Raw genomic sequence first — 19,605 nt, forward strand, 5'->3', positions numbered from 1 at the left:
CACACAGCACAGCTATATGCACTCCAATAGTCTGGTGGAAACACAGAAATTGATGACAAACTGCACCCCCAGTGTTGCTGCAGTGGCATGGGGTGTAACGACGGTGTGGAAATGCTTTTCTCGTGCGTACAACCCGGGTTCTAATTCGCCTTTTGACCCACTTTTTCCCATCCTGTTTCCTAGAGTTGGGGTACTCAAGTCACAAGTCCAATTTTAATGGACTTGGACTTGTCACGGACTCTGTTTTTTTACTCGGATTTGACTCGAACTTGAGCCTTTGGGACTTGGGATTTTTGGGAAGTCCAGCCGAGTCTATGACATTTGTGATGCAACTAAAAAAACATTTTTTAAAATAATGAAACAGAAATAAATGAACACATCTCTGTCTGCATGCAACTGTAGCACCCCTTGATGTCGTAGATGTAGCTAACCGTGTTTAAGCAAACACACACACACTCATTAGTCAACGCTTGAATGTCCCTACGGAGACTACTGTATAGATGAAATTACTCTGACGTCACACCGCAGGAAACCATGCTTCCGGGTTTTATCGAGCAGCAGATTTCAATGGTGGAAATAGGCAGCGCTGCAGTTTTAATCATCTTTTAAGCTTTATAGAGTGTAATAATGTCTGTTAATGTTAATAAAAGTTATTATAAAGGAATATCTATGGTTTACAGAGAGGAAATTATGTGGGTTCTTTTCTGAAATATCGGCAAAACAAGTTAAAACTTGGTTCAGTGATCCTGTGTGATTATGTCGGACATGTAACAGGTTGATGAATACACATCCTCACACTTCTAAAGCCTAAGAATGTGGGTACTTAGAAATGAAAACTACCATCAGACATACAATATGTGACATAACTGCTTAAATTATTAACCCACATACAATAAATAATGATATTTTACTTCAGTTTTATAATATTCCATATCAAAACTTAACAGCCGTTTTCGATTGAACAATATGATTTACTCCATTCAAAATGAATGCAAAGACATAATTTTAGCAGAATGACAATATTTTTATTCACTTATTTCACAAACAATAGTCCATGCCCTGCAGTGGTGGAGATGGGTCCCCGTCCCTCCCGTTATATCGTATATGGTGGTCTTGATTATATAAGATCATCGTTAGATCATATTTCACCAATTAACCTCATATCTGTCACAGCGACTGCACTTTGGAAATTAAAAACAGCCGTTTGCAATTGGAGTTTGCATGATTTCTTTGCAAAAAAAAAGGTTAATATCCACCAACAGCTGCTGCATGTCAACTGTGAGTAGAGCAGATGCGATAACAATGACGGTGACCCGTGAAATATCATCATTTATGTAAAATCCTGAGTTTTCTCTGATGTAACGATCTGGTGGAAATTTAAAGAAGCCCTAATCTCCAATAATCTGTGGAAAACGGGGTGTTTCATCCCCACAAACAGTGCTTTTTGGGCAGTTTCAGTGCAGTTTGAGTGAAGCACTCATAGACAGCAGTTCTTATCTGGGCTACCAAAAGAACCCGGAAGGGGCGGAGCATTTGTTTGTAAACAGTAACTTCATCTTGTGGCCGGCACTACGAAAACATAAAAACAGGTATGTAGCCAATGTAATAGAAACTAAACAAGGCAGTTTCACATGGCACAGGAACCGACATCTAGTCAAATTGCACGCGCCATTTGTGCAGCCAAGACGGTGCTCGCATTGCAGTTTCATCGAGATAAAGAACATTAAATCAAGAACTTAAATTCAATGAGTCAAGTCACCCACATCATGTCTCTCACAGTTTACTAAAAACAACATATCCAAATAAAAAGTCAGAAAAATAGTTTTAATATTTGGCTATTAAGTTTAACTGTGTAACTTTTTAAGTAGTCGAAAAAAAATCGTTATTGCTAAAGTAGACAGCAACTCTAAACAGATGAACAGCACCTATTTATTATTGATTTACTATTTTCAAAGCATTGACGAGCTGCTTAAAATATGTTCTTTTACAGCATTTGTCCACCATTCACATTATCCAACTATGCACAATAAAATATTAGGATATATGGAAATGTTTTGTTTATAATTTAATTATAGACTATAAAATCTATTATTCAATGGCAGAATTTGTGTATGAAGCTAAACTTCACGTAATGAGCTGAATTTAGTTGGTTATGACATTTTTATTGTAAAGTTTTTATTTTTATTGTATATAAATAAATCATCCTTTTTTTAGCCTATATCTCTGACACTTTTTAAGGACAATTCTGTTAAATAAATGACTCAATGTTATGATTCTCCATGTTTTTGTGCTTAAAGAAGAGCTCATTTAAAGTTTCTTCGGTATTTAAAAATTTCATAATGATTGCTGCCGCTCAAGCAAATATCAAATATGTTTTATATTCAGCATCAGCTGCTGCGAAACACACACGGACGCATCAGGGTTTTAGGTGCACGAGCAGTGCGCAGAACTGCCCCGCATTGTGCCATTTTCCACTAATTAGGGTTGTGTTAAATGGCCTTAATATTAGCAGTGGGCTTTTCCAATGTTTTTGGATGTAGCATTTGCAGTCAAATCGTGAGAAGTAACTTTTTAGAGAGTGCTAATTACTACTGCGTTGACTCATTTGTACATATTTTCCCAAACCTGTTGGAAGATAGAAATCTCAGTATAGGCTATTATTTCTTTAGGTAGGGGTAATTTAAGATAAAAATAAACTAAATTGAAAGGACAAATTGAAAATCAAGTAGAAATAAAAACTAAATTAAAATTCAAAACAATAATAACCCTGTTTGTAATAACTAACACAGTTTTCACTTTCTTTAGTTTGTGTTTGTTTTTGTCAGGTTTCTGTTACATTTATATTGACAAATAGTTTTTCTTGGTTGTGAAGGTTAAATTAGATTAAAATATTGATGTTGAGTTTATGGTTACAAATTTAATTCAAATTCATGAACAGATTTATTCGGACTCGAAAGCATTTCTGTATAAAATATTACCATAATCTAATACAGGTTAAAAAAATAAAATAAAAATAGCAGCAACAAGTTTTTTTTTCTGACATTCAAAGAAAAACAAGACTTATTTCTAAAATAGAATCCCAGCCTCACTTCATGACATCAACACACTCAGGTGAGGCACTTTAAAAAAACAAAAAATATTTTATACTTTAGTCCTCACATTACCCGCTAAGAATCTAGGCCGATGTAAGTGAAAACACTGGAGACCAGAAATTGAAAACAGGTGAATTGTGGAACACTTCCGCATACAGCAAAAAAGTGGATACTTCTGAAACAATGTGCATTTTAATATTTTATGGTCTGGCCCCTTTCATTTCCAATTTAAGTGCCTTACTGTACAGTAACTGTGTTTTTTTTTTTTTTTTTTTGCTTTTTTAAAATAAACTATTTATAATATATATATATATATATATATATATATATATATATATATATATATATATATATATATATATATATATATTATTTTTAATTTTTTTGTGGCACTCAATATTATGCCACAAATGCTGTCGATTGAGCTTAACTTGTACTGAACTCAGAATATTCCTTTAATTTATTGCCATTCATTAATAAGTCATTATTTGTATTCTCTCTCTACATGCCTTACTTCCTTCTTGCACAGTGCCAGAAAGAGACCTATCCCCTACTACCGTCCCAGCCCTTCCGTCAGCAGCCGATCCTCCAGCCTCCTCTCCTGGCGCCTGTTTTCTCTCAGTCGCAGTCGTTCGCGCAGTCGAAGTAAAAGTCGCAGTCGCACTTATTCTTCATACAGGAGCTACAGTCGCAGCTCATCATGGAACTCTTTATATAGCAGATGCAGTCGCAGTCGGAGCAGAAGCTATGACTCAATGGTGAGCTATAGCAGAGCTCGTCGCTAATTTATGGATGAACCAGATGCCGGAATGCTGAGCTCCAGTACAAGCTTGGACTTACTGCAACTGAAAGTGAAATGGACCAGCACTGAGAACATTCTGTGCTGGGATATGGAACACCAGGCAGTGACAGGATCATCTGTTCAGTGTCAGATAAGACCGAAGCTTTCCATATTGTTGTGTACTAAACTGTGTGCTTTCATCCGTTCCGCTCAAAGGAAAACTTGTCTATCAATCACAAAGCCTGCTGTTGTAGAAAGGACCAAACCTGAGGTATCATAGAGGCTCTTTTGAAATATTCTAAACAGTGAGTTTCTGCTATACCTTGTTTGCACAAAGGCATGAAGATATTGTTCCTTTATCAGTTGTGGGAAATAAAAGGAAGTGTCTCCGTGTGCAGGGTCAATCACAAGGCGCTAATAACCTTGACTGTAAAACCCGATGTATGAATCTATTGTATTTTCGTAGTGTTTTCTGTTTATAGGATATGTCAAAAGTGCTTGAGGAGAAAGATTTATTGCTTCCATAACAGCTTTTACTGAGAGCAACCGCTTCTGCGTTTCACACCTTCACTTTGAAAAATGTGCCGTCCGAATTGGTCCCACTGGCAAATACACACCCCATCAGCCAAAATGCCAGCTTTATTTATCTTCTGTTGAACTGGAAAACAATCCAAATGTCATTGGCCATGATGAGGATGTCTATGATGGCGGACAAATTAAAATGCGACAGATGTGCTCCAGAGGTTGGAAGACCTTTGTGGCCCAGCTGTCCATACTGTGTTACTAAATACGTTCTACTGCATATTAATCTTGCAGACCTCAAAAGACAAGATGAAGTGATTTTCATCCTTGGAATTCAAGGTTCCTTTTGAGTGAGCAAAAGAAGAGTGGACATTTTTGGACTTTGGCCAGCTGATTCCAAGATTACAGTACTGGTGTATTTATTATTTCGTAGGCAATTAAATATTATTTTTATTATTACTAGGGATGTTCGATACCATGCCCATGTACTTGAACTCCTGCTCGAAAAAATGCTCCGATACCAACAACCGATAGATAACAACTGATGTACAAATGTTATTATGTAAACATTCAGTGCACTGATTAAAATCACATTATGTCCTAGTGAGATCATTTAACTGCAAAAGCTGCAATTTAATTAGAGAAATATATAGTTTGCATGTGCAGCGTGCTTAAATTTGAGTGCTTGTGAATGTGTGAAGCAAGTGTTGTGCTGACATAAAGACACAAAGTGCTCATACCTTTTTAGAGCTCCTTGGCTCATACATGGAAAACGGCATCATGAGCATTGCACATTTTGTTTGTATCAGATGACAGCAGGCAGAGCACTAATTCACTTTGTAGCGCAAGGCACATACAGATTACATATTTATTTAATTAAATAGCTGCCTTTTGCGGTTTAATAATCATTTTGAGTCACATAGTGACTGGCTTTCTGGATTAAGAAGTTACCGTCATAACATCAGAGCTCCTTGGTCAAAACAACAACACACAGAAACACTTAAAAATTAAATCTCTGCCAAAATAAAAGCTCAGTATAAATGAAAAGTACGACAGAAATAGATCACTACTGTATAGCTATGTAATATTCACTGTAAAACTACTACTACTACTAATAATAATAATAATACTATAATAAATCAATAGTAATTGATTTATATCTTACATATGTGATGCTCTGTTATACAGCACTGTATCTGACAAAATATAACTCTAATGTTTTATTTTGGATTGTTCTGTGAGGTTCTGTATAAAAGCATGTCATTTGATAAAAATAATACAATATTATGGTTAAAATTAATTGTTATATTTTCATTTGATTCAAGTTTTAATGAATTCATTTATTTAAACACCATTTTGATGATAAAATTGAAATAAAATGTTGATATGGAATATCAGAAAAAATAAAACAAAAAACAGGCATCAGACTCGGTATCGGCGAGTACCAAAAAGGAAGTATCGGTACTTGTACTCGTTCTCAAAAAAATGGTATCTGGACATCCCTAATTGTTACTATTAGTATGCTATTTCATAATTTTATGAACCGTGAGTCATCTTAAATTGTTTATTTTTAAGTTATTTATTCTTTTTATGGTCTAGTCGTTAGAATTTTGATCTGTTATAATTTTTGCAGGGTCTGCAATTTTCTATTATTCAGATCATTTGAATTATTTATAATGTGAATCCTTTGATATTTATGTAGAAAATTTTGTTTTTTCGATTATTTTAAATGAGTTCTATTCATTTTCCTCAAAACGCCACAGTTAAAACACACATCCAGTTCTAAGCTAATTAAGTCACACACACTCGAAATCACACACTTCACATAAATTACAGTGCTATTTATAAATGCGAATGTTTCATAAGGCATTGCTATTCTTTATTGGTTGCACATCAATGCAGCTAAATCAAGAAACTATTACAGACTGAGAGAAATTAAGATGGTTGTCATAATAAATCAGTCAAATAGGTTAGATCAAGGCTTATTGAAAGGATCAAAGATGTATATTTGGTGTGTGATACAGCTTGATGAAATTGCGTGTAAAAGTCATCACACCTTCATTATGACAGATGATGACAAGTTCTTTGTTTCTGTCCTATAGTCTATTGGAGTGCTTGTTAACTGAAGGCATGGTAATCTCTATGCACTGTACGTTATTAGCTGTCTGACTGTTGTAAATCCTGACACTTGTACAGATTATTAGTTGCAGATGAAGGGGGGAAAACTTGAAGTGTATCACAATGTTTTATCTTCTCGAATTCATCTTGTTCTCTCGTTTCGAACCATAAATGAGTTTAGTAAATGATTATGTAAATCTGTTGTGTAAATATGCAAACATTTAGTGCGGCAATATGAGGCATGGGCTTTATTTATTGAGATGGAGTATTAGTACTGACTGGTTTACAAAGCTGGCTTTCTGATTTACATAATTTACATTGCTGTTCATTCCTGCTAAAAAATAAATAAATAAATTACATAACATGTTGACATTTTGCCATGAATCCAAAAGAAAGATGCTACAGATGTTGCAATTACTGTAAGCTCTTGCAATTGCAAAAGTCCTTTGGATTGTTGCAGTATCCTGCCAGGGTTTTGACTAGGCATTCACTTGTTTTTGCACAGAATGAAAGATAAAGATATAATTGAGGTAAATGTATTTGTTTTAGCAAATGTGAAATCCTCTAATATTCCCCAATTCTACAGTAGTGTATGTATACAATGATGTCTATGTGTACAAGAATATCAATGTCTCCCTTGCTCTACAAAATTAATGGTTCTCTGTGGTCTGAATCTGTAATAATATTCAAAGAATCCTAAATAAATTATTCATCTAATAATTTACTTATTCGCTTCTTTAAAAATGTAATTGTATTTATCCTTATTTATTTATTTATTTAATTTATTTTATTGCCTTTGTGTCTTGAAGAGTAAATAGGGGTAAGTGGGGTAAGCTAAGCCACCACCTGTATCTAGACAACTGCACAATTTTTATGTGACCAGATATTCAGTAAGTGGAATTTTCTAGCTGTCTAGACTATTAGCACATGGGAAATTTGCCAAATATTTTTATTAGGGCTGTCAAAATTAACGCGTTAACATGTGATCAATTTAAAAAGTTTAACGCGTTCATTTTTCTTAATTGCGATTATACATTTACCATTAAAACACCATAAACCAGCACAAACACTTGTTGGAAGGGACACACACACAACAGAGCTTCCATGTCAGTGATAAAATGATGGAGAAAGGACCTCTTAATGCTATTTGTTGTACAAAACAACCTAAATGGAACTTGACACAGAAATCAAGTATTTTTCAGCCTAAGTAAGGCACATTTTAATAACCACAGAAGCACACCAAATCTTAACTATAGCTTTTCACATGGAGGTCAAAGCGGCGCTTGACGCTGGCACTGACGCCCTGATGCGGATCATGAACGCAGTCTCACAATTGCTGTAACAAAGTGGATAACTAGAGTCTGAGGAGGATGTGAGCTTAAGAGATTTAATGCCCATTGCAATGAAAATGCAGCCTATGCGGGGACTAGTTCTTTAAATTAGTCAAACTCCCACTTAGACTTTGGGAAATGGTTAATATTACTTGTATTGGAGCTATTTTAGTGCTTTTCTATCTTTATACTGTGGAAGGCTTTGTTTGGAAAATGTTAATAAAACATTATATTGTTACATATTGTTTTAGTTTCGTTCCTTAGATAGAAATAAATGGATTTTGGCAGGAAAATAATACTTTAGGAGTCAAATTTCAGCACTTTTAAAATCTGTGATTAACTATGAAAAATGATGCGATTAATTGCGATTAAACAATTGAATCGACTGACAGCACTAATTTTCAGGCTAAATATTGCTTATTCTGCCTCAACAAACATTTCAATGACTCTATTTTAAATGCTTTTAAAATTGATCGGGTTATTTTCAATTGATGATTTTGTCATCCTAAAATAGACTATGTTGCTTTAGGTTACCTCTCTCATTTTACCCTACTTAACCCCAAGATGATGGAATACACCGACTCATCTCAAGATTGAAAGGAGATACCGCATGTCTATGGTGTATTTCGTCATATTTTGTTTAGAACGTTATTAGCGTTCTACATAGAAGTGTGTGACTCCTCTCCGGCCTTGAGGAGTGAGTAGTTTTCTATTATGAAGTGAATGAGTCATCTGGGGGAGGGTGAGATTGGACCCATCGCTGTCCGGTGGAGCCACTCACAGCCCGGGGTCTAAACTTGGACAGGGAGGGACTTCAGTCAGCTGTTGTGTGCCGCCGCGCACTTTCTGGACTTTGTAGACCGGCAGCTCCACGGTAAAACACATATAAACCAGTGGAAAGAGCACTTACATCGTCAGAAAGTTTAAAGAAAACGCACATGTCCATTGTGATACGCGTATAGTTTGGTGCGCAATTACGCGCCTGGAAACTTATTTAGTCAACTATTTCGGGGGGGTTTTGTTTTGTTTTTGTTTTGTTGGTTGTGAAATTATAACGGAATCAGTTGTGCGCGCCTTTTCATAATTAAACGTACTCGGATATCTAACAACAAAAGTTTTTGGACCACAGTCTTATCTGAACCCAAGTTTCACCATGGCAGAGGGGGATTTCTACACTATGGGCAACCGACAGAGAATCCCAAGGGATCCATTTAGGGAACAGTCGCTCGCGTCGCGGTTTATGGACGATGAGTTTGGACTGTCACCCTTTCCCGACGACTTATCCATGGACTGGCCCGGCTGGGCTCGACCTCGAATGAGCACCCGGCTCGACGCGCCGTGGACGGGCTCGTTGCGCACGGGCTTCCCGCGGACGGGCATGGGCGCGCCGCAGAGCTTCAGCTCCATGTACAGCGAGACCCCTCGCAGAGTCAGCGCGCCCCCGAACGACCCAGACGAGCCGTGGAAAGTGTGCGTGAACGTGCAGAGCTTCAAACCAGAGGAGCTTAATATCAAAACTAAAGACGGCTTTGTAGAGGTGTCAGGTGAGGAAAACAAATTTGTTCCACAAATACAACTTGGTAACACTTAAATTAGTTAAATTAATAACATTTATACATTATGACCTTATATAATGCTCATATGTCAGAAAATGTGTTATGTACATTCATTTGTACTGTGGCAGTACCATGGCACAGTGATATCAGATGGTTAACAGCATGGCACTTTATGTAGCCTATGCCATGGTACTCATTTCCATGGTATTTCCATGGACTACCATGGGATTCTTTGAAGTAAATGTAGTATTAATGTATTTTAAATTAAGTAACTTAAGTATTTTTGTATACACATTAGCTAGTAAGTCCATACTGACAACTAATACCACCAGCCTGCGGCCATGTTTATGGTTTTTTAGCATAGAGCACACAAAACTGATTCAGTATCAGATTTATATCTTAAATAATGTACTCATATACCAGCTAGTCACTCCTCAAACAAGTGTATGTCTGTCTACTACAATTCAGAAACTCTTAGGACGGAAGGCCTTTGACATGACTTGCACATTACCACCAGAGCTCATGTAATCAGCCACCTGCTGAGATGCCCTAAGTATCACTAACAACTTGCAAAATTAGACTTCAAATGGAGAATCCCATAGTATACAACTTTCTGCATTATACCATCTTTCCTTTCCAAAATATTTTGATAACACTTTACAATAAGGTTCCATTCGTTAACATTAGTTAATGCTTTAGGTATCATGAACTAACAATGAACAACACATTTTTTACAGCATTGATTAATCTTTGTTATTGTTAGTTAATAAAAATACAGCTGTTCATTGTAAGTTCATGTTAGTTCATAGTGCATTAACTATAATGTTAACAAATACAACTTTTGATTTTAAAAATGTATTACCATATGTTAAAATGAACATTAACAAAGATTAATAAATGCTGTTAAAGTATTGTTGTTAGTTCATGTTAACTAATGTTGTTAAGTAATGTTAACAAATGGGACCTTATTGTAAAGTGTTACTATATATATATATATATATATATATATATATATATATATATATATATATATATATATATATATATACACACACACACACACACTGGTATGCCAGCTGGGTCACTCAGTCACAGAGGGAGGGGGAAGGAGAGCAGCACGACTTTGGTAACGTCACACAACCTCATTCTAAAAGTGTTCACACAGATAAAGTGACTTTAAGTTCTGTTTTACCATAGACCTTGTCACAGAGTTCTCAACGTCCTTCAAAATGTGGAACAACTGGAAAATCATTATGGGGATAGTTCAGTAAAAATGAAAATTCTGTCATCATTTACTCACCCTCATGTCTTTCCAAAACAATTTCTTCCATGGAACACAAAATAAGATGCTCGGCAGACTGACAGCCTCAGTTACCATTCACTTTCATTTTATGGATTAAAGATGCAATGAAAGTGAATGGTGACTGAGGCTAACATTATGCCTAACACCTCCTTTTGTGTTCCATGGAAGAAAGAAAGTCATGTGGGTTTGGAACAACATGAGGGTGAGAAAATGAGTTAATTTGTGGGTGAACAATTCCTTTAAGTTCATCTTTGTTCTGAGGGAAAGCATAGTCAAATAAATGTAAGACACTTCCACAGGTGTCTTACTCTATACCCAAGGGGGCAGCCAATTTTGAGCATTTTTTTGTTTAATAGGGAAAGGCTGTTACACAGTATGTCAGTAGGTAAATGGCTGTTTATGTGGTAATGGATTTATTTTGCTCTTAGAACATGCTGGAAACAGCATGCGTCAGAGGTCTTTTTAAGGCAACGAGTTGTTAGCTAGAATTATGCCTGTTGTTGAAACCACAGATTGTGAACATATTGATAGTAAGTAATTCATCAAGAGTGTGGTGGTGTGTGTTCCTGGTGTGCTCTGAAAACCAGTTGTTGTAGATATGTGGGCCGTGCCAAGACACAGGATGGCATGACTGGCATTTAGTGACCAACAGCTGCAGTGAATGAGGCCTAGAAGCTTCTATATAGGCCTTCTTGATAGAAAAATATATACATGTATTTATACACACACACACACACACACACACACACACACACACACACACACACACACACATACAAAGAGCATGCTATATACTGTATATTACATAAATATATATTTGTTATATTTTACTGTTATATATATATATATATATATATACTGCATATAGCAAAGTACAAATATATGCATGGATTATTACACACACACACACACACACACACACACAGACATATATATATATATATATATATATATATATATATATATATATATATATATATATATATATATATATATATAAAATTACAGAAAAAGTGATACACATATACATGCAGAAATACAGTATATGTATATGATGATGTGTATAGAATACTATATATATTAATTTTTTAACAATTTTGGGTTGTTTTTGAACACCAATAATTGGCCAATAATGTCAAAACCCTTACAGGGCCAGAAAGTCTGATACAATAAACCTGTTCAAGTCTAATTTAATGTCTGTGTGGTAAGGGTTACGGTTCTGTGCCAAATGTTATAGCTTTTCACAAGCAAATTGGGCTTGCTTTTGTTTCAAGTTAAAGCCATACTGTACCTGTTCAACCACCTAAAATACTGACATGCATTTAAAGCAAAATAATTTTCAAAATCTCTGCAGATCTTATTAAAAAACTGAGAATGTCAGAATGTAGTGTAGTTTGGCGATATGATCAGTATCGATCTGTGTGTTAACAACTGCCATTATCTTTTCACCAGGGAAACATGAGGAAATGCAAGACGAGGGTGGAGTTGTTACCAAAAACTTCACAAAGAAAATTCAGTGAGTATTACAAATTTTCTCAAAAGTTTGCAGAACTTTCTGATTTGTAACCTTCCAGAATGATTAAGCAGCTTCGTGATGAATGTCACTTGGAGTTATTACAAGCAGCACAAAGTGTTCCCTAGACCCGCCCACCCCCACCTCTGCTTATTCTTTTGGCTCTTTAGAGAATCAAATTGGATTTTGTCTGGCAGTGGAGAAGAATCAATGTTAAAAAGAGAAAACTCTTGCTTAAGTCAGACTTCATGTGGCTCTGATATCTGCAGTAATTAAGAGACAAAGTGATTTGATTTTTATTGTCATGCTGCTTCTCTGACACAGAGATAGAGAGAGAGAGTTTAATTTAACAAATTCAGGACCATATTAGTATTCTAGCTTTAGAGATAGCAATATATGAGTAATATTACACATTTCAATTAATGTTTAATGCCCTTAGAATTAGAGAATGGTACAGTTATGGTATGAGATGGTAATACAATGTTACTTTCATATCTGTCTTGGAGATATGAAACGGAGATATCTGAAAACAATGATGTATTTGTTGTCATGTGATGCAGTCATGTGATCCATTCAACCAAAAACAATCAAGATCGCTGCCCATGTTGTAGCGATGATGTTGTGCCTGCTATCCACTTTGATTGCATTGTTACAAGATAAATGTTACTTTGTACAACATTCACATTGCATTCCTTCAAAGGCGCCAAAATGTTTAATTGGAATTGCTGTCCGGTGACAGAACACAAGGACAATTGCGTTTCAGACTTTACATGGAACAGCAATTTTTCGCATGTGCAGTAAGGGGTTTTAAGAGTTCTGATCTGCTATAGTATGGACAAGCTACTTTTGAAAAACGTTTGAAAATGGCAGTGTAGACGGAGAGCGTTTCGAAAACGAAAACGCTGTTTTCAAATGTTTTCAAATTACCGAAGGACCATGTCTAAAAACCATGACAATACCATGGTTGCTTGTAATCTAGTTTTGCCTTTCACTCCTCAGTAACAGAGCTGCAGAGTCTGAGTCACTGCTTTCAGAAATACTGCACAGAGAGGGGAGCGCAGGTTCAGCCCTCATTTTTACACCCTATTTGACACCCTGGAAGACACATGGTAGCGCAGGACTGTAGCATTGCCATGCTAATTGAATAGCGTCAGGCCACTGAAGTCGGCTCTGGCTACATGCTTAGGTTTATATAAACTCCACAGAATCTTGGCAACAAGTGTGGAACCTTAAGTCCAACCTTATTTGGCCATGATGACAGACAGAGTTCAAGGACTCGCTCTCTTTTTCTCCCTCTCTGTTGGGTCCTCTGACTGTCTTTCCCAAGGTACAATTTGTTCTTAAACAACTTGGTTCCAAACCCCAGCATGCTGTCTAGGTAGGCAGCTCACTATGTGTGCTTCGTTTATGCCCATTAGAATATTGTGTCATTAAATTAGCAACATGCTAACGTGCTAACTCTAAAGTCGAGTCTCTCGTGCACTTCATGTTAGGAACACTATTTGTGTGACACATGCAGTTGCTATCTACGCAGGGCATTCTAAATTAGGGCTTGGGTTAGGATGCTGCCTTAAGTAGGGTTGCCAACCATCCCGAATTAGCCGGGACATCAAGTACTTTGGCAATAATGAAGACATCCCATACGGGGTGCCTACTGTCTTGTATTAAAAACATTGGATCCCACACTGGAGTGGCAAAGTGCTTAAATGCACTGAACCCCACATATTGAAGTGCCCAAAATGCTCGACAAGACAACAAACAACACTCGCGATAGCACAAGATCAGAATGCGTTCTGTTGTCCAAACACAGCTGAAGAGAGTGCAATACCGAATGCAAGTTTCCAACTACATTTAATTTGACACAGCAACCTTAAAACGCTGTGTTTATGATGCAACGCAACCAAAGGGAGATATTCCAAAAGCGTCCGTCTGACCAAATATTTATAAATCCAATTAATTGGGATTAATTTGGTTAATATATTTGAATACTAATTAACCGAATTAATTCAAATTAATTAAAAAAAAATTAATCGATTAATAACCCTAATTTTACTTCAATTTTACTAAAGCAAAATTGAAGTGAATGCAGATCTATTACCTCTACTAAATTTTCCAGTGCTTAAAAAAAGTGTAAAATTTAGTAATATATTGCTGATGAGCCCCCCAGCATCATCAAAACACTGGATTCAACACTTTTGAATATCTAACGCAGTCCTAAAAGGTTCTTCACCTCTACTTTGTTGCAATAGAAGACCAGTAGGGAGTGACTTTGTATCATATCACATTCATTCATGTCAGAAAAGTTCCACCCTTTCTCTGGAGAGTAGATATGAATTTATGGTAATCCAGCCTTCAAGGCATCACATTCAAAACAGAGAGAGAAAGAAAGTGAGAACTCGTATCATTAAAAATACTGCAGACAGTCTGCCTACTGGATGATTAGACTGGTGTGTGGATGGAAATTTGTGGTGATAAAATTTGCATCAGGAGGCGATTTGTAATAATTGGCAACAGACTCTATTTCTGAGACCAGCACCTGGAGCAAGGTTCCTCTTACTCTTCACCCCCCTTTCCTTTCCTTCTCTCTCTCTCTCTCTCTCTCTCTCTCTCTCTTATTGCAAGTGATGGCAGGCAGAACATTTAAATTAAAACCACAAAATGCATGACAATTATCTACTAGCCACAAGCTGCCAGAGAGATAATTAAGTTTGTTAAAAATTAAACCAAAATGAGAATAAACTGAACATGTGTGTGCAGTTCCCATGATTCTGAGTTAAAATTAACCTTAGATGTAACCATAATCAGTTTGGGTCATGTTTAGTTTGGAGTAGCCTGTACTGTGTGTGGTTCCTGAAGGAACGTTGTTGGCTCAAAAGTTAAGTACTAAGGACACAATAAAAATAGACTAATTTTGACTTCTTCATGAGTTCTATAAACAAACTAAACATGTATGCACTTAGAAAGGAAGTCTATGGGTTTAAAAGCAGAAATGTAAAGCTTGTATTTTTGTTTAAACACTTATAAAAAAAATTCTTAAAAAATGTGTGGCATTTAAGCTGTAAAGATGTCTAAACTGTCCTTTTAGCAGTGGGACTACTATTCTAGGCAGATTAACTTCTAGTTATTTGTTACTGAGGTTATTGCTGTGGGTGGATTTTCCTCTCCATTTTATTTCATTTTTATTTTGTTTTTATAGCACTTTTTACAATACTTATTTCATGGTGGCTTTAAAAAGTAGTATCATTCAAAAATTGCCATGCAGAGGTACCAGCTTTACTTGACACAGACAAAGTTGTTAAGCGATTTTATCACACTGGTCTCACGATAACACATTTTGGGCTCTATTTTCATGAGTGTGCAAAGCGCAGCGCTACACGCTATGGCTATGCGCAACGTCTTATCCACTTTGTGTGAGAGTGCTAATTCTAAGGGCAATTATCGTGCCAGCGCATAGCACAAGTGGGTGTGGGTATGAGTGTTTGCACTATCTGTGGGTGTATGCGCACAAACTGTGGGTGTATTGTATGTTAATGAAGTGACGCAAAGTGCAATTTGGTATTTTCATGTAAAATAGGTAATTGTGCTAAGACGTTATAAAAGCAGGACTGTTTTAGGAGCAAAATCTAAACTCAGATCCTGCATTTGTATTTGGAGATTCCACCAGCAGATGGTAATAAAGTTCATGTCCAAACCCTGAAAATAAAGTGGAACATCAAATTATGCCCATGACGATCACTGTTGTAGCCATTTTATGAAACAAATATTTATGAGATTTGTGTTAAACTATCTTTAGTTCATTTTTTTCCCAGTTATTATTATTATGGTTATATTTACAATTATACTTATGATCTAATTTGTATTGTTAATTTTCTACCTGTTGTCGTAGAGTGATTTTTAAGTCACTGCAAAAAGGGCCAGTGGAAGAAGTTGGAGAGAGTAAAATGTTTGGATTTGGTATGATTATTGATTATTTTGATTATATTTTATATATTATAATATATATGATTATAATTTTTCTAAATAAAAATCGACCAGTAGAAGTGAAATGCGTTCCGAAACAATCACTGTTAATACTAGCCATGAGTTGCACGTCAGTAGATGAAAATGATTATTAATTCTTTATAACTTAACGGAGCATAAATCCAAATCTTGACGAGAACCAGACTTTTCATGCATATAAAAGGAGTGAGTTACTGTCTTAGAAATATGCCTGACATTCAACAGGGATGCAGTTAATGCAGAAAAGAAGTCCATATTTCCATTCTTTTAGTTTATTGCATACAGTCCATTAACACTACCAACTTCTTATAAATGTGCTGTATTTGTTTATATCACTGGTGCTTGACAGGAAATGGACTATATAATAGGACACAGATGGTGCCGGAGAAGAACCTCCGAATTAAATTTCACATGACCCAGCCCATTGTTGCTTTGAGCGTGCAATTTCACCAAACCCACTTGCGCCTAGACTTAGCGCACGCTTGCACGAAAATACTAAAAGTTAATGGCCATGTCCATTGACTTTGCATGTATGACTTGTCTTAGCGCTGTGCTTAGCCCTAGCGCTCTTAAAATTGGTCCCATTATGTTTTAAGTTTTGTGGCTACAGTATATTTTCAAAACAGTTTGTATTTAAATGTATGCAATGTTTTGCCCCATAGATTTCCATTGTCAGTGCTTTACTGTGAACATGATTTTTGTTTGTTTTTACAAATTTAGGGATAAGTCAAAATAATTTTCTATGATAAACAACAGCTGTCGATAATGCTGCCCATAGAGCTTAACCTGTATTGATCCAGAAAATTAATTTTAACATCTCACTGACCTTTTCTGATTTCTGTCAGAATTTGTTTCATGTTTTGTTTTGTTTTTTAGTGTAACTGCAGAACGTAATCCAAAATCTTTTTAATTTGAGGTCCCCATTCTCATAGTTTTTAACTCCTCCTCATCTTCTCAGGATCCCAACTGACGTAGACCCTATGACTGTGTTTGCCTCTCTGTCTCCGGAGGGAGTTCTCATCATTGAAGCACGACAGACCCCTCCATACTACCTCTATAGCAATGAAACACCCGCAGAATCCATGGAAGAACCAGAGGCTAAACCTCAGGAACCCAGCATGGCCTAAACCCCATTCTTTGAATCACAGCACTGTCAGGGAGCAAACAGTGCCTCGCATGCCCATGGTTATTTGTTCCAAGCAAGTGCCATAGTTTGATCAGTTTCATACATTTTCTTAAACAAAAAGTCATTAATTTGCTCCAAAACTAGTTAAATGAGCTCCACAGTCCATATATCAGGTGTTATGTAATAGAAATGTAATTAGAACTGAAAAACAAATGTAATAGAGCTACCAGTCAGGTGTTAAATACAACCAGGTCTCATAAAAACACATTACTATACCTACATTTTTGCAAAATGATTGCTACGAGGCTCGTTTTACGCATCACAGCATTTTCCTGGTGAAATCAACGCTAGAGGCGCACTTTTATTACTTTTATTCCCAAAAACACAAATCACAAGTAAAACTGCAAATTAGCAGTTCATAAATACTTGCTTTTTGCCCTGTTCCTCACACAGACACTTTTACTGAACTACATGATGATGTAAGGTGATACATTTTAACGTATGCATTACATTACCAACTGCATTTACAAGATTGTTGGAGAGTGATCAAATAGTGTCATAGCTCAACTGATAGTGTGATGCACTTGCGAAGTAAAGAACTGGAGTACGAGTCCTGAAGAGCACGCGAGTCAACACTTTAATCAAAAGTGTCATAGAAGAACCACAAAATTACATGGTTGCTTCAGCAATTAAATTTTTCATGTCACATTTGCTTATTATTACACTATCGGTTAGGTTAAAGGGAGGGGGTAGGTTTTGCTCATTTAAAAATGTTGCCACAGTCCCATTATTTCAATTTTAATTTAGGAGTTTAAAAGGATAATTCACCCAAAAATGAAAATTCTCTTATCATTTACTCACCCTCATGCCATCCTGGAATGACACATCTGATATGACTTTCTTTCTTCTGCTGAACAGAAATTTTTAGAAGATTTTTAGAAAAATATCTCAGCTCTGTAGGTCCATACAATGCAAGTGAATCGTATGAAGGCAGCAAATCACTAAAGTCATTTTTACTGTAAATCTCCACTTTCAATTTCTTCTTCTTTTGTTTTTGGCAATTCGCATTCTTTGTGCATATCGCCACCTACTGTGCAAGGAGGAGAATTTATAGTAAAAAATAGACTTAAATATTGATCTGTTTCTCACCCATATTATTTGATTATATAGCTTAATAAAACATGGATTTAACCACTGGAGTCAAATGGATTATTTTTATGCTGCCTTTGCTTTTTGGACCTTCAAAGTTCTGGCCACCATTTACTTGCATTGTATGGACCTACAGAGCTGAGATATTATTCTAAAAATATTTGTTTGTGTGCAGCAAAAGAAAGAAAGTAACACATATCTTGGATGGCATTAGGGTGAGTAAATGATGAGAGAATTTTCATTTTTTTTTTTTTTTGTGAACTATCCCTTTAAGGCCCAAAATTAGGCACGAACATACTCTGTAGAAGTACCTGAATGTAGGCACAAATGCTTGGACAACACATTGCCAGAGTGCATGCATTTTGTACATATGTGCATTATTGTGCCGTTAACATACCTCAGTACTCAAGGGGGAGGTAATAGACTTCAAGTGTCTGTGTCATTAAACTAGGTGCATTATTATTTAGGTAACTTGTTGACAGTTTATCTAACTTTAACTTGCTCAGCAAAATTCTCACAATTGTTGCTCTGCCATGACAGTAGCTGGCCTGAAGGAGAAAACTGACCGTAAAACAAGACAATTTACTGTATGCAATTGCCTGGTATTGTTGAAACACTGTGAATGCAACACAAATTTGTGTTATGAATTGCTTTCTGACACAACAACAACACATGAAATCAAGCTATCATAGATATAAACGTTAGAGATCACATACTTGCGTAGGTTATGTTTCAGGCCTAAGGCCTTCTTCTGAAGTTTTTCAGTTAAAATAAACTTGTTTCGGCCCCTAAGTACAAATGTAATGTACAAATTTAGAAAACTCTATTTAAGTCATCTAAATATTTGTCATGCTGGACTTAAAGGTCTTCTCTGAAAACTGGGCCTGAATACTGGAGCTCTTTCTCAAGGGTTATGGATTGTCTCTTTTCTGTTTTCTTTTTTGCGTGTTCTCTTTTTTCTTTTTGTGTAGGTATGTATGCTATGCATTTTTATAATAAATGACATTTACAAATGCAAGCCTTTTATTTTCTCTGCAGTTAGTAAATTAAATGCATTACACATAGAGGATGTCATTTTCTCTACTGTCATACCTGTGTGTTTCTATTCACCCATA

At 36.0% G+C, this 19,605-nt stretch overlaps 2 protein-coding genes across 2 annotated transcripts in view; both read left to right on the top strand.

Annotated features, from left to right (window-relative positions):
• LOC127425373 (serine/arginine repetitive matrix protein 4-like) overlaps window positions 1-7,350 on the top strand; it is an 80,261-nt gene extending 72,911 nt beyond the window's left edge. The window contains exon 13 of the mRNA XM_051671304.1: window positions 3,622-7,350. Within this exon, the coding sequence (XP_051527264.1) occupies window positions 3,622-3,877 (256 nt within the window). The 3' untranslated portion in view covers window positions 3,878-7,350. The remainder of the gene's footprint in view (window positions 1-3,621) is intronic.
• Window positions 7,351-8,686: 1,336 nt separating this feature from the next.
• Window positions 8,687-19,605, top strand: LOC127425467 (heat shock protein beta-8-like). Its single transcript, XM_051671510.1, has 3 exons — window positions 8,687-9,388; window positions 12,156-12,219; window positions 17,174-19,605. Exons 1-3 carry the CDS (start codon window positions 8,998-9,000, stop codon window positions 17,340-17,342), a joined length of 624 nt encoding a protein of 207 aa, XP_051527470.1. The 5' UTR covers window positions 8,687-8,997; the 3' UTR covers window positions 17,343-19,605.

Source organism: Myxocyprinus asiaticus, chromosome 3 (genome assembly GCF_019703515.2).
Source record: "Myxocyprinus asiaticus isolate MX2 ecotype Aquarium Trade chromosome 3, UBuf_Myxa_2, whole genome shotgun sequence".
NCBI lineage: Eukaryota > Metazoa > Chordata > Actinopteri > Cypriniformes > Catostomidae > Myxocyprinus > Myxocyprinus asiaticus.